The 14,888-nt window shown below is 44.9% G+C and overlaps 1 protein-coding gene across 1 annotated transcript in view; it reads left to right on the top strand.

Annotated features, from left to right (window-relative positions):
- Positions 1 to 58: 58 nt before the first annotated feature.
- Positions 59 to 14,888, top strand: part of WDR91 (WD repeat domain 91) — a 16,672-nt gene continuing 1,842 nt past the window's right edge. The window contains exons 1-12 of the mRNA XM_009321334.1: positions 59 to 197; positions 1,337 to 1,516; positions 3,009 to 3,216; positions 4,085 to 4,167; positions 6,328 to 6,452; positions 8,385 to 8,562; positions 8,841 to 8,999; positions 10,900 to 11,099; positions 11,546 to 11,696; positions 13,173 to 13,267; positions 13,593 to 13,761; positions 14,551 to 14,659. Of these exons, the coding sequence (XP_009319609.1) occupies positions 105 to 197; positions 1,337 to 1,516; positions 3,009 to 3,216; positions 4,085 to 4,167; positions 6,328 to 6,452; positions 8,385 to 8,562; positions 8,841 to 8,999; positions 10,900 to 11,099; positions 11,546 to 11,696; positions 13,173 to 13,267; positions 13,593 to 13,761; positions 14,551 to 14,659 (1,750 nt within the window). The 5' untranslated portion in view covers positions 59 to 104. The remainder of the gene's footprint in view (positions 198 to 1,336; positions 1,517 to 3,008; positions 3,217 to 4,084; positions 4,168 to 6,327; positions 6,453 to 8,384; positions 8,563 to 8,840; positions 9,000 to 10,899; positions 11,100 to 11,545; positions 11,697 to 13,172; positions 13,268 to 13,592; positions 13,762 to 14,550; positions 14,660 to 14,888) is intronic.

Here is a 14,888-nt window from a genome sequence, read left to right as displayed (position 1 = left end):
AGCCGGGGGCCGCAGTTCCCGGCCAGCCGCTCCGCGCGGGCGGTCTGCTCGGCCCGTCCAAAACCGCCGTCTGTGGACCCTACGTCCGACCTGTAAACCACCAGATGTTTCTCAGCTTCGTGCCGAGAGGAACGGAGGAGATGCGCGTACGAGGGGGCAGCGGCAGGAGGACATCTCTTTGCCTGGATCTTTTCTCGGTCATGAGATTTTTATCCAGCGGCTTTACAGTTCCGCTCCTTAGTTTGGATGTTTTAAGCACCAGCTACCTTGCTAGATGTGTGGAAATTGGTGCAGAATGTGCCAGCCTCGAAAATAAGTTTCAGTCCTTTGCGTGAGCTTCACGTTCCTGTAGCAGCAGTTTTGGGCACTGAATGTAGTGTTTTGAACGATCAGGTTTTTCTTTAACCAGGAGTACAACCACTACCTTTTTCATTCATAAAACATGCTGCTTTTATTTTTAGAACAACAAGCACTTTGCTGATGTTGAGAGGTTGGCAAACAGTTGATTTAATTGGGATAATACTGTCCAAGATAAGAAGGGACTGCTGGGGTCACCGACTTCTGTTTCCTTTATCTGTAGGAAGCCACAGAGATAGAGGCTGGATGATGTCCTAAGACATTAACTGATAAGGGGAGAGCAAACCACATATTAAACAACTTTGGTAGTTGAATTTTTTATAGGGTGCAGATTTTTTTTTTTCTGATGCCTGTCTTGACCATCAGAAATCACTGAACTAAAAATCTATTCCCCTACCACCATTCTGCCTTATTCATATTGCAGAAATGATTTTCAAAGAGACATAATGACAAAAAAAAATTCTGTTGCAAACTTTTATGCCTGCCTTGTTAGTAGATGATGTTATTAAAGGTACTTCAAAGATTGCAGTACAACGGATCTTTCTTCCTCTTTCTGTTGGCTAAATGCAGTTTTTTCCTTTTAGTCTAAAAATAAGACTATTTTCCAGGTGCCGCACTTGAGTTTTCAACACTTAATCACGTTATTCCTGTTTCTTCATTATCAGCTGACTTTTGAAAGATGTGGAAATGTTTTGCTTACTTGCAAAAAACCCCACCAACTGTGTTTAACAAAATGTGATCTTTATGTCAAAACCTGTTAGGCTATGTTCTTTCTTTTTTTTTTTTTATTTGAAAGGTGCTGCAGAGTGGAAGAATGCTAATACAAAACGCAGAGTGTTTCCTGGATTAGGAAAAAAACTAACGCTGGATTGTAGTATTATTTGTGCAGTTAAAGCTTCTCAGCATTAGGTTACAGAAAGTCTCTTGTGCTGGAAGAGCCCTCATGTGACTGCGGTCTTCCCTGTTTTGCCCTCTTTAGGTGGATAAGATAGTGGACCAGCTGCAGCAGTTTGTTCAGAGCTATGATCTGGCTGCCCTGCGGGATTACTGGAATTATCTTGACCGACGCCTTTTCAGCCGTTTGGAAGATGTGTACCGACCAACAGTGAACAAGCTGAAAACCAGCTTATTCCGATACTACCTCATCCATACTGTTCAGGTAGTGTTTGATTTTTAGGCTTCTGTTTTAAAAAGATCCTGGTTTCTGAAACCAGAGCAATGAAATACCCCTGTGAGCCTCTGACAGGCCTGGTGGGTAAGGGACAAGCAATCCTTGTGTCATGTATCAGGAGTGTAGTAAAGAGTTTGACGCGGACTCACATGACAAGCTCGTAAGCAGGGTAGGGAAGCTGAAGCGAGACGGAAATATGGTTAGCTGGGAGCAAGATACTCATGCTCAGACATGAAGGTAGGTCCCCCTCAGACAGGATGGCTGTACTGCTAGCTCAGCCTGCTCAGCCTTTGTTGATAACTTGGACACCAGGAAAGACCCCAAAGTTAGTAAACACCTCCTCATGGGACATTGCCACGAGAACAGAGGAAGACAAGAACAATGCTCAAAGTAATCTTCCTAAGTTGAAGAAACAGGCAGAAAAAAGCCCCAAGCATATGTATGTAGGTAGGAGTAGTCAGCTGCTCCGGTGCAGAATAAGGAACAATTCAGCAGGCAGCAGCAGTGCAGGGAAGGGCCTTACTGCAGCGCTGGGGATCAGCAGGCAGGATTGTCTGTATTCCTTCCACTCTAACCTGCTGGCAGGACTCAGCCAGTCCTTCCAGGCACCAGAGTTCTTAAAGCATCAAGGGAGTTGAGGGTCCAGAAGAAAAAAAAAGGTGACTTGAAGTTGGTGGAGTTGAGTTTTAGTTTGTAAGAGAGGGGAGAAGCGGGCTTCAAATCTGTACAAGGTAACGTGGGAGAGAAAATGAGTGAATGCTTTTTGTTTGCTTTGAATAGAACAGAAAAGAATGAGCTCAAAATGGAGCAGAGACTATCTTGTTGAAACCCTAGGAAAGTCAATGGAATATATTACACAGGGTGGGCTTTGGCCAACAAAATAAACAAGTACCTGTCAGGAATTCATATTTCATTTCTTACCATTTAGAAGCAATGTTTCCTTCTTGATTCCATTCTCTGACTGAAAATCTTAAATTATGGGTGTTGGTGAAGGAATCAAAATCTAATGCATATTTCAGGTAGTGTGTTTTTTCATGTTTTGTTTTGCCCTGTGTTTACCCTGAGGCGTGACTGTCCTGTCTGAACAATGTATCAGGTGGAAACCTTTTCAGGCTACATCTGCTGTAGACTTGAGTAATTTGAAGTATACTTTGGTCTTGTATATGAATGCTCATGTCTTATGTCAGTGCACAAACTGCACTGGTTTAGCTGGAAATCAATGTAAGTGATTATTTTGATTTGCCTCAGCCTTTAAACAAGACTGTGGTGACTAGAAAGGTTGGATTAAGTGCATTTGTGAGCTTCTCCTAGCTTATTTGAGATTCTTTTGTTCCTAGACGAATCTGTTAACTCTAACTACTTGCTCTGTTGGGTGGTGAAAGTAGTTATTAGTGCGTTCATAACACAGAGCAAATATTCCTAGAACCCATGTGGTGGCATGACTGGAAGTGTGAGCCCTGTTCTTCTTGCTGTGTTTCAGACTGGCCGCAATGACAAGGCGCAGGAGTTTTTCCTCAAGCAGGCCTCTGAGCTCCAGAACCAGGCGGAGTGGAAGGATTGGTTTGTCCTGCCCTTCCTCCCTGCCCCAGACTCCAACCCCACCTTCGCCACCTATTTCTCGCGCCAGTGGGCAGATACATTTATTGTGTCTCTGCACAACTTCCTGAGTGTCTTATTTCAGTGCATGCATATCCTTTTTTGCAACTAATAGTTAAATCTCCCTTGCCCTGGTGTTATGCTTACTATTAACAGTGGTGCCAAGAATATAGTATTACAGAACTTGCTGCTTTCAGGTGATTGTTTAGAGCCAAGACTTAATAGGAAGCTGGTGTTTACCAGAGGATGTTGGAATAGTTATTGTTCAATTATCTGATGATATATTATATTCCCTGGGCACAAACAATTGTGGTTGTTCCTAATGCTGAACTCATCCCTATGCTAGTGACTAGAAATCGTCTGCACATCTTGTTCTGAAATGCTTTTCCTCTTTGCTTGGCATAGTACAAAACAGGCATGCAACCTTGGGTCATAGTCCATGACTGAACTAGCATCTCCTGTTAGACCCTTCTCTGGGTCGTATGTTCACAACATTGTCTAGTGACAGCTCACTATAATAGGGCAGTTCAATGTTGGCAGAAATAACAGCTTTTGTCCCACACTACCGAGTTCTGACCTTGTTTGTTTGCTGATGGGCAGGTTTACACTGCAGCTGGAATATAGCTCATCTTGAACTGTTTCTTCAATGTACGCTAATGCAGTAGCATAACCTGTCTTGTCTTCCACTTCTGACATATCAAAAGGAAGAATCTAAAAATCCTTGCGAAGCCTAAGTGAAATAGTTTGTCTAACAGTAAAGTACAAAGAAAGTACAAAGTTGGCTTAGGTAACTAAGCTGTTACTAGTCTTTTTGGCCTTGCACCTAATTCTTGCTAGTAGTACGGACTGGGCAGCTCTGCTGTCTTACAGGCAGATGAAGTGCTGGTATGAAGTGCTGGCTTTTAGAATTAAGCCAGGTGCACACAAGTTCTTGCCGTTGTTTTCTTTAACATTCCTCACCAGTTCCAGTCATTTTGAACTTTGAAGCTGAATGTCTCAGGAGCAGTCTCATGCAAGAAGAAAATGAATCGTTGCGGCATAAGGTCAGAACTGAAGTCACTCTTTAGTTGCTGACTGTATGAGGCTGTGAGTTTTGTAAAGTTGGTTCCATCCATTCAAGAAAGTTGTAACTGTTCAGTGCAGTGATTCCAAGGCAGATTCTTCTATTAGTCCTTTGTTATTCTGGTTTATCTTTCAACTGTCTCCAGCATTTTAAGGTTGTGATCATAGTGTGAAATGTCTGTTTAGGGTATTACTGTCCCTCTGCTGGAGGTGAGTGTCCCTCTCCCTGTGCTATCTGACAGATGGCTGGATACTGTGCAAACTCCTTTCCTGCTACACTGCAAAGTCAAGACAAGCTGAAACTAGTGCCAGGTTAAGTGTGTATATGGCTGACTTTGCATGGAATCTTGTGAATAGTATTCAGTCACTTCCAGATTTTAGCTGATGGAGCAATAGGAATGGGAAATAACTTCTGGCAAAGAGGCAGAAACCGTTACTTCTGAAATGGCCACTTCACCATAGTTGAAGTGCACTTAAAACAATTTAGATGAACTAATGGAAACATTGTGAATGTCTGTTCCCCAACTCTAGACCTTACAGTAAACTGTAAGAAGGGCTGACTGATTCAGGCAAAATGTCACCCAGCCCCATGTCTTGCTTTTGACACTATCATCAGCAGATGCTTAGAGAGAGGGTGTAAGAATATAACACACAGGTTGGTCCTTTCCCAGTAGAATTTCCTATTAGAGACATTCGGTAAATCTACAGTTTAAGAACTTTCTAAAATACAGATCACATGTGGATGATCATGTACAAGTGGGAAGCCTTATTCATGTAAGCAGGACTTCAGTTTCACTTCCTCAAACATACCAAGTAAAAGCCCTCTATGAATACTTCAGTAAATTAAGTTTTGTGCTTTACCTCCTGTGTTACAAAACATTATGTTGTATGTTGTGCTTCCTGTTTCAACTGTTTGGTAGCTGATCAGCACTGTTCATTTGTCCTAAAAATGTTGAAGTAAAATAGAATAATTGATTTCAAAAAGGAGGCTTTTTTTGCAAAAGAAAAGCAAGGCTTGTCACTGTGTACTGTATGGAGTCAGTGGATCAGGCAAACTTTGACAGGAGGGTTCTGCAAAGATGGCCAGTGAATAGGGACAGCAGGATAAGGTATGTTTTGAAATAGAGCTCTTTTTCCTCCAATTTTGTATTCTGTACTTCTAGTCAAATTAAAGCTGTTCTTTGTTTGTGGTATGTTGACTGCATTAAGTGTTGTCTGGCAAATAGGCAGAGGTAAAACTAGACTTTCCTTTTTGGAGAACTGCTCAGGTCAGCAAAGGAAGCAGCTACCTATAGAATACAAGTGTAAATAAAAAATGCTGTGAATAAATATTGAATTTGATGCTAGTTGAAATTAAGTAGTGATTCTGATTTCACCGTTGAAACAATGCAAATACATGAATAGCAAGCTGGATTTCTAAAGCTCCTTTTTCTTATAATTTCTTTCCTTAAATACTATGATAAAAGGAAGAAGAAAAATTATATCTGAAAAACAAGTGTACAGAAACAGAAAAGCCTGAGGAACTCTTCATGTGAACAAGAGTCACAGGCATAAACCACATCCGTCACAGAAAACTGCATCCCGAGGTTCCTCTCTGCTAAGGGGGGAAAAAGAAAAATGTCTCTTTCTCCATAATGTGGAGATAAATCTCACTGTCATGCTTGGGAGGGAGCTGGGCAGGGTGTGGAGCTGGATTTCAGGGTGACCTGATGGTGTTGGCCTCAATGCACCCTGCTAGCTCACCAAACCCTTGTCTGTGGGAAGAAGATTACCTTCTAGGCTCAGTGCCCATAGATCGCTACTGCCAGTCACATGCATTGCCCTGGCCTTGAACTGCCTGCATGGAGTGGCTGATCAGCTTTGCCCTGGCTGGCTCTTATTTCCTAGCACCATTAATGTCCCTACAGCAACAGCCCAAGGAGAGGAGTGAAGGGTTTTGAGTAGGCTCCAGTTTCATGCGTGTAAAGTACTGATTGTTTTGACTACTTGGACTAATGTGGTGCTCAGCCAGTCAGAGCAACTTTCTTCCCTCACCACCCTTCTAGGGCTGTTGAAATAAAAGGAGTAAAAAACTTCAGCAAGTGGGAAGGAGGTGAATCTCAGTGACCCTCTGTTTACTTGGCTCTCTTCTCTCCTTGTAGCTGTTTGCTTTGCAGGCCGAATCCTCCCGCATGAAGAAAGAGGAACTGGAGGTGGAACAAGCAGTTGTGCATCACAAGTTGCCTGCATATGTGGCCAACATGGATCGACTAGGGGACTCTGAGCTGTGAGTGCCTGCAGGGGAGGAACTGGGGATAGGCTCTGCTGCTTTTTATTGGGTCAGGGAGGCTCCTGGAGGGTCATTTCCTTGTTCCGTGCCCTGGGAATCAATGCAGAAAGACATCCAGGCAGAAATTCTGGTGACCTAAGTGGGTTTAATGGGGGAATTCATGATGGGCATCTCTCCTGCCATTTGGGAGAGAGATTCTTGCCAATCGGTGAGAGCCCAAGCACACATGGAAGTGATTCTGCTCTGCTTTCAGCATTATACGAAGGTGTTCTAGGCAACCAGGGCACTGGTAGCAGTGCAATACTCTGCAGTATTGCTCAGATGAAGTGGATTGTCTCTTGACTCCTATTTTCTTTAGTGCCTACAGTGCAGTAGGTGAGTGCCCTGTGTTGTTTTGTAGACACTGTTACTGTATGACCCAAAGGGGTCACTGTTGCGCAGACATGCTTTCTTGCTTTTGCAAAGTCAAGGGAAAAGGAGTTTTTCTTCTGCGAGGCTGTTATGCACAGAATTCCCCATAAACTTGCTGCAGTTAAAGTGTGTTTTATGGCTACATCTATTGTATTCCTATCTGTGGAAATTAGGCAACATACACGGTGATACACCTTGTTTAATTGTTATTTAAATTCTTATTTTTCCCCCATGCAAAGCAAGTCTGTGTGTTTGAATTCATTGTGTTACTGAGATTTATTTTTTTCCCTTGCTTTAAAAGGATCTGAAAGCAAACGTAGCTTATCCACAAGGTATTAATAACACTGCTGGAGCTTTGACTCTCATGTGCTTCTTTCACTTCTGTTCAGACAGGATGGGGATTGATCAGATTATGCTGCTGATAATGACAAATGAAGTTGTAGCAGAGACCACAGACAAAGTCATTGTTTTAGACTAAAAGTTGTGTGATTAAATAGACTAGAGTCTCTTGTGAACTATCTTGATAACTACTCTGCACAGGACAGGCTACAGAGTTTGATCTGAGACTTTTTTTTTGTTTAACTACTCAGTGTGGAAAGCCCTGATGTTTATCTGCACACATGGGGGAGGAGGGATGTGAGGGATGAGATAATTTATTCCCATATTAATTTTTGTCCATTTGTATTAGAAAAACTTGCCTTAGAAGTGGCATTTCTTGTGTGTGCAACTTGCAACTTAGTCTGGGGGCCAATTCTGGTTGGTTTTTCCATGTCTCTGCTCAACCCAAAGCCCAACTTTGGTAAAACAGTTCCTTCCTAGAAGACAGGATAGACAGTGAAAGTGATTGTATTCCCCTTTGTCTGGGTGCTGCTCTGCTCTTGGAAGAAGCTCTAGCAGAGTGAGGTCAGACAGTTAAATTCTGGGAAGCAGCTGCTGCTCTTGGCCTTGTGGGCTGAGAAGGGAGGTGTGTGTAATAGAAATGGACCTAAACATTCTTTTTTTTTTTGGGACCAGTTTTTGAGATATTGAGGGCCTGTGCTTTAAAATTGCTGAACATGAGTTGCTGAATATCTAAGGGTATTCAGTGAAACACTGGATACTGAATGCCTCTCAAAGTAGGTCTGTTTTATGCCTTGAATTGGGGATCCTGGCTGAACAGGTTCTTCGGAAATCTGGATTCCCCTGCCTTTCTGTTAGGGTCTTTCTAAACTAACCAGATGGAGTGGAAGGAGCTCGAGGAGGCCCTACAGGGGATTCAGGAACAGCTGGGCCCACTGTCTCAGCGGCATCTCTGAGAAGTGAGCTTTGGTTACAGCAATTATAATGATGTGCTCCAGGCACTAACAGGATGTTTTAAAACAGCTTTTTAATGCGTAGTGGTCCATCGTCTTGGAAGGGAACATCTGTCCTCCAGTGGTTCAAACAGCTGGCACTTTGCTTGTTGGGTGGTCTTTGATCAGGTTGTCTGGCTACACTTTTATATTTTGTTTGGTGTTTTTTTTTTTTTTTTTTAATTAGTGCTATGACCTGCAGCCAGAGGAGTACTGCACATTCTCTTCAGTCCCGGGGAGGCTTTCTGTCCTCTTTTCTCTCCCAAAGTAAAAAGGGCCCTTCCAGACCAGCCCATCCAACTGGGGCCTCTCCAACGCAGACTGGCAGTATGCTGCTAGGGAAGAAGGAACCAACAAATCACCAGGTGAGTCTCAACTGTGTTTGCTGAAAGATGCTCAGTATCCAAGGAGTTAACTTGCAGCACAGCACTGCTCCAAGCTTTTGCTTCCACCTGAAAAAATAAAATGTCCTTTCCTTCCTTGCAAGGGTATGCTGGGCCTGAATACAGCACAACAACAGCTGCTGTTGTCTGGGGGCTTGTGGAGCCCTTGCATGTGCTTGGTTTCTTTGCCTCCTCTTTTGCTCTTTGTTCTGCAGCCTGGCACAAGTGTAACTTTGCCAAATCATTTCTCTGCCTTCCAGAGTGCCAAAGGAAAAGAAGGAACAGTGAGCTGTAAGGACGGGAAGAGCCACTTCAGTGGATTAGTAGCAGGCGAATCAAGTTCCCTGCAGCAGCGGCAGAAGCGCTTGCAAGAGCATGGGAAGGAAAGGAAGGAGCTGCTGTCAAAAGGGACCTTCCAGGTACCGGGCAACACTGCAAGGCTGGGAAGTGGAGGGCTGGTATTTCTGTAGTTTGTTGTGCTTGGTGGTAAAACAAGTGCAAGTGTTCCCGTTAAGCTTCTGAATTGCTACTCAGATCTAACTGTATCAAAGGTTAACCTCTGTAGTTAATCAGCTCCTTCCACACTTGGTTTATTTCTGTCCCTGAAAGGGAATCGGTACTGACATTTGAATCGGAAGAAGAGTTGTCTTTTGTCATGATCTTTTCAACAGCCTGGTCCTGGGGAGGGTATGTTTCATCCACCTTAATGGTTATGTTCAAATATCTTGTTATAATCCCCATTCCTTAGTGGCAATGGGCTTGGCTCACCCATCCTACCCAAGTGAGTTCTCTCCTGTGGGTCCTGGATTTTAACCACTGAAGGTCAGCGGGCTACTTCTGTTCACCTGTGTATTGTCAGGCTTTCAGCAGCCATGTGGTCAAAGGATACAGAGCACAGGAGGAACGATGGCAGCATCTCAGCCATGTTTATTCTGGCTGTATGAGACGCTCTGCCTTGGGGGAGAGACAGTGCTGAGGGACTGTTGCCTATCAGCCCGTATTTGTGGCTGTTCTGCGTGGGGGAGTGCTGCTTTAGAGAGGAGATGTTACTCCACCACTGAGCATTCAAGGCTATGAGAGAACTTTTTTCTTCATGGCTCATCTAAAACATTTTAATTAAACGTTGGTCAGAAAATTGTAAAGCCCAGTTTCCCATTAAGTATCCTTTGACTTCCCTTTTTCTGTGATGTTAAGGCAGTGTTTTCCAGGCCTTGTAAAAGTTGCTTAGGGTGCTCTAGGGGAAGCTGATGCTATTTAGCTTTCTGTTGTTCTCAACACACGTGAGCAAAAGGGAAACTGAAAGGCGGCACTGTTTCTTTCACATGAGTGTCATTCATGGGTTGTTATCTCCCCACATTAACTAACATAGAGAGAGGCATTCTTGGATTTATTTCCCAATCTTTTCCAGCTTTGTGATTTCAGATTATTTGATTATGCAGTGTTTGACCTGTTGCTCAAGATGTGAAAGCTACTATAAATAAGGCAAGGATTTGTTAGGGAACAGGGATTCAAAACCATCAATGCCGATACCATTTTGGGGCATTTCCTCTTCAGAGAATGCTTTAGCAAAGGAATGCTTGCAGATGCTTTGCTGGCTTATGTGCTGTATCTGCTTCTTGTTCAGCTTCTGGTGGCAAGGGAAGACTAAGCTGCTTTGAAACACTTCTGTGTGCTGCAGTGCAGATCTTGGCTCATTCAGATACCTTCACCTCCTAAAACTCCCTTTATTCTGTTTGCCCTGTCAAATTGGGTTTTAAGCTTTTGGACTCGTGTTGACTCTACCATTGTCATCAGTCAGTTGGCTGCAGTGGTTGACCCAGCGTGCACAGACTAAATCTCTGGCAGACAAGGATAATCCATCCACTGGGGCTCACCATCCAACAAGAGGTTTTGTGCAGGTTTACTGATCTGCATATTATACAGACTTAACATATTGCTGAATGCAGGAATTCCTTGAAATATGTTGATTTGCTTGTGAATCTGTGCTCTAATGGGATCAAAATGGGCCTCTGTATCAGCTGAGGTATGCCAAACAGATATGTTGTAGTTCCTTTAATTCTTACAGGAAAGCGTATGGCTGGGCACGTGGAGGGGGGATATAAGGGATTCTACAACCAAGGAGGCCATATTAAATGGTGCAATTGTGCAACACGCTATCCTTGTGCTCAGAAGGGTCCCTGGCAGAAGTGGTGTTGAGCTGACAATGCTTCTGTTTCAGTGCAGCTTCTTGGTTTTTTTCTCCCAGCAGGCTGGGGTGGCTGAAGAGCTTGATCTGGAGCTGCTGCTTCCTTGTATTTCACACAGGATTTCTTCCTTCAGGGCCAAAGTGCAGAGAAGAAAACAGATATTAGCACAGCTGAGACAGAGCCATGCTCAGAGCTGCATGCTGAGCAAGCAGAGGCTGCAACCAAAATGCCTACCAGCAGTGCAGAGGCTGCGGGGGTCCGGCAGGAGCAGCCTTTCATCGTCCTGAGCCAGGAGGAGTATGGGGAGCACCATTCATCCATCATGTACTGCAGGTAATGGACTGGCAGAAGAGGGCTTTCTTGTAGAAGCCTCTGTAGAGAAGCAGCTGCGTCTGGCCTCTTTCTCCCAGCCTCTGTTCTGTCCAGCACATTGTGCATGTGCTCTCGGTTGTAGGGCAGTCGAGTTGGTGTGACTGAAAAGAGCCTGTAGCTTGTGCAGTGAGAATGGATAGATTTTTGTGATTGGGAGATGCCAGCCAGGAGGAAACTCCCTGGGAAAGTCGGATGGTATTGCTTAAGGGCATTATGCTTTGCATGCAGAGCTTGGTGCGCTTCATTGTGCCATTTACTGTGGACTGAACAGGAAGTGGTGCAAGGGAGTTCTGATTCCTGCAGAAGGAATTGGTGTGTGGCTAGGAGAGCAAGGATTACTGGGGTATCTACTCACATCTAGGAACTTTAGGGAGAAAAATATCCAATCAGTTTCCTTCTGCACATAGGGTTGATTGTTCTGGACGGAGGGTGGCCAGCTTGGATGTGGACGGGGTCATCAAAGTCTGGTCTTTTAACCCCATAATGCAAACTAAAGCTTCATCCATTTCCAAATCTCCGTTGCTGTCTCTGGAATGGGCGACCAAGCGTGATCGGCTGGTGAGTAGTCTGCACGTGGAGGCTCGAGAGTCACAGCAGGTGATCTGGGGCTGTGTTGCTATGTGTTGCACATTAACTTCTAGACAGCTGCATTGTGGATAAGATCAGGGCAACAGTTAGTTTCCACTTCAGTGGGACATGGGGAACTGAAGCCTGTAGGGTCTAAGAAAAACTAGAGTGGGGAGTGTGCTCTGTGTCTTGAGCAAGGAATTCATCACCGGTTGCCCTGAGACAGAAGTTCCCAAGCTGCAGCGTGGGTACAGCTGCAGGATAGAAGCAGCTTCTTTAAGAGCAGTACCTCTCTCCAGGCAGAGCAGGCAGCCACTTGTAAAGGCAGGCAGAGGCAACCTGGTACAACTGCCCATGGGAACCCTGCAGCAGCGAACTGTGGAGCTTTACTCACACCCTGAGCCAGAAGCAGAGAGGGGAGAGCAGGGGTGTGGTGTTGGCATTCTGCTTGTGCAGGTGTGAAGAGGGCTCCATAGCCAGTTTTGTACTGGTGCCTTATGAGTTGGGGGTTGGTGTGTGCCTAAGGAGCTCGGGGCTTGTTTAAACACCATGACAGTTTAAATGTTTCCTATAGGAGTTTTTCTCTAGTTCTGTTACTAGAGAGGAGCCTTAAGTTACATGCATTCTTCTGAGTCCTAGAACTGTTGCTGGTGTTTCCTGCCCTCCCTTGGTGAAGAGACAGGGCTGTGTGGGAAGGCAGGCCTGCAACTGAGGGAATATTGTTCACATTCTGGCACTGATGATGTGTTACTGCTACCCCCAAAATGCCACCTGTGAAGAGCTGGTGCTACAGCTTGTCTCTTTCTTTTCTTTTGCTCTTAGAAAGGAAGTTGTCCATGCAGTAGTTGTGATGTTTCTTCTGCTTTGTGGAGTTTATTTCCTGCTTGCTGACAGAAAGATTCTTCTTTCTGAAATATAGGGGGATTCAGCAGCAAATCAGGCTCTGAAGTGAGAAGGATCTGGCCTGCTTAATTTTCTTTGATGATGCATCCCTCCATGGTTCTACTTTTGATTTAAATTGTAGCACCACTGATGAAGCACGTGTTAGCCCTTCTGAATGATTTCATTCTCTCCCAGGTGAAAGGAGGTGGCTTCTACTTGGTTTTCTCTTAAACTTAGATTGTTAATTCTGTGCTACTCTTTCCTTGCTCCCCTAGATATTGAGACTCCACATATGTTTTGCATCCTATAATGTTGAGCCATACTCTAGAAAGTGGCTTTTACTCCGCCTTGGTGCCTATCAGATCTTTTTCTCACTGGAAAGCAGTGCTTTTACTCTGACTTCTGTGGTTCTGGGGTAGTCCTACTCAGCGTGATAGGCACAGAAAGACAAGACGTACCCTAACGGAGTGATGTTTAATCCGAATGCATAAGTAGAAAAGAATGTACTCTCTGGTGTTGGTGGTTGTTGGACAGCATCATTGTACTCACTCACACTCCTTCCATCTCGTCGTTGCTGGTTTCAAGCTATTGCTTGGCAGTGGGGTCGGGACAGTTCGTCTTTATGACACGGAAGCAAAGAAGAATCTCTGTGAAATCAGCATTGATGAAGACATGCCCAGGTAACTCTGGAATACTGATTTTTATGTATAAATATAAATGCTGTTGTTTTTGACTGTGAAAAGGTGGGTGAAGTCTCAATGTTCCTGCTGCTTTCCTGCAACTGCAGGACTATCTAGCCTTCATCCAGAGGGCAGTCCCTGTCTGAGCAGTGTAAAACCGCTCAGATGAACGGGAGACGCTCAAAATCTGTCTAAGCACACGAACCCTGCCCTCCTTTACAGTGCACCCTGTCTCGCAGGGTCTTAATGGGAGAGCTCATAGTCAAGCGTTGTGCTTGAGGCAGCTGCTGGAGAGAGGCAATTCAGACTGTTTGCTGTGTTTCAGGATCCTCTCGCTTGCCTGCAGCCCAAGTGGTGCCTCCTTTGTCTGTTCTGCGGCAGCCCAGAGCCCCATCTCCCACATGGACTTCTCAGCAGTCAGCTCCGGGGGCAAAAGCATGAACCAAGTTCCTGGGAAGCTGCTACTGTGGGACACTAAAACGATGAAGCAGCAGGTACTTGCTGGGTTTCTTTCCTTTCTCAGTCTGCTTGCTGAGAATGAGTATCTTCTGTTTCAATGTGTAGGAGCCCTCTTTCTAAATTATGCTGACTTTCTTTTCAAAACCCTTCTTTTTCCCCTTTCCTCCTTTCCCCTCTGTCACAAGCAGGATAAAAATGAATAGTGTAAGTAGCTGCTGGGTTTGGGTGGGGTTTTTCTTGTTCTGCTGGGTTTTTTTGAAGGATTTTTCAAAATACTCCATAGCCTTGTTTCTATCCTGCCCGCACAGTTTGTGAGTGGAAATGTCCCAAGTGGACTGAATGATGCTTTGCTCAGGCTTTCTCCAGTTGAGCTATATTGAAGGGTTTTCCCCTGCTCTCCCTGTTTTTAAGTGAAGTGCTTCTTTCAGAGGTTTCATCTCCTGTCATCTTCTCCATTGTTTTGATTTAGATGGGTCAGATTCTGGCAGGGAATCCTCGTCCCACCCCTTGCATTTGCCCTTAAGAAATGCTGTCCCTGATGTGTATGAGAAAGCAACATACTCAAGTTAATGCCTGTCAGAAGCTGGTTTTGCAGCCTCGAGGCCATGGCCAAGAAAGCTGTGGCTTGGCTGAGGTGAATTGTCGGCTTAGTGTCACAGTAAAATGCAGCTGCCAACCTTGAAGTCTGTAGTCATGTGAGGTGTAGGGCTCCAAACTGGAGGAGCTCTTGCTGCTAGGTACCATCTTTCGTAGTTGAGCTATATTGAAGGGTCTCAGCACCCCCAGCTCCGTTTCTCTGCATTAATGCAGACTTTGCCTTCCAGCTGCAGTTCTCCCTGGAGCCTGAGCCCATTGCTATTAACTGCACAGCCTTCAACCACAACGGCAACCTGCTGGTCACTGGGGCTGCAGATGGGATTGTTCGTCTCTTTGGTACGTTGAAATGGGGCAGTGAGGTGGCCCCTCGGTGCCCGCAGCTGGCTGCCTCTAGCACCTTTCTTCTGTCAGCAGGGAGGTAGCTGTGGGACATGCCTGAACACCAGGGTGGAAGCTATGTTCTCTCCTCCGCAATAGCTCTCAGGAGTGAATTGGCGTAAACGTTCTCTGGGGGACATTGGCTGGAGACCCTGGTAGTGCGGTTGGATTTGGTGTTTCCCTCCTG

Source organism: Pygoscelis adeliae, unplaced genomic scaffold (genome assembly GCF_000699105.1).
Source record: "Pygoscelis adeliae isolate BGI_AS28 unplaced genomic scaffold, ASM69910v1 Scaffold232, whole genome shotgun sequence".
In the NCBI taxonomy this organism is placed as follows: Eukaryota; Metazoa; Chordata; class Aves; order Sphenisciformes; family Spheniscidae; genus Pygoscelis; species Pygoscelis adeliae.
The sequence above is the reverse complement of the archived record's forward strand: the minus strand, read 5'-3'. Positions and strand labels throughout refer to the sequence as shown.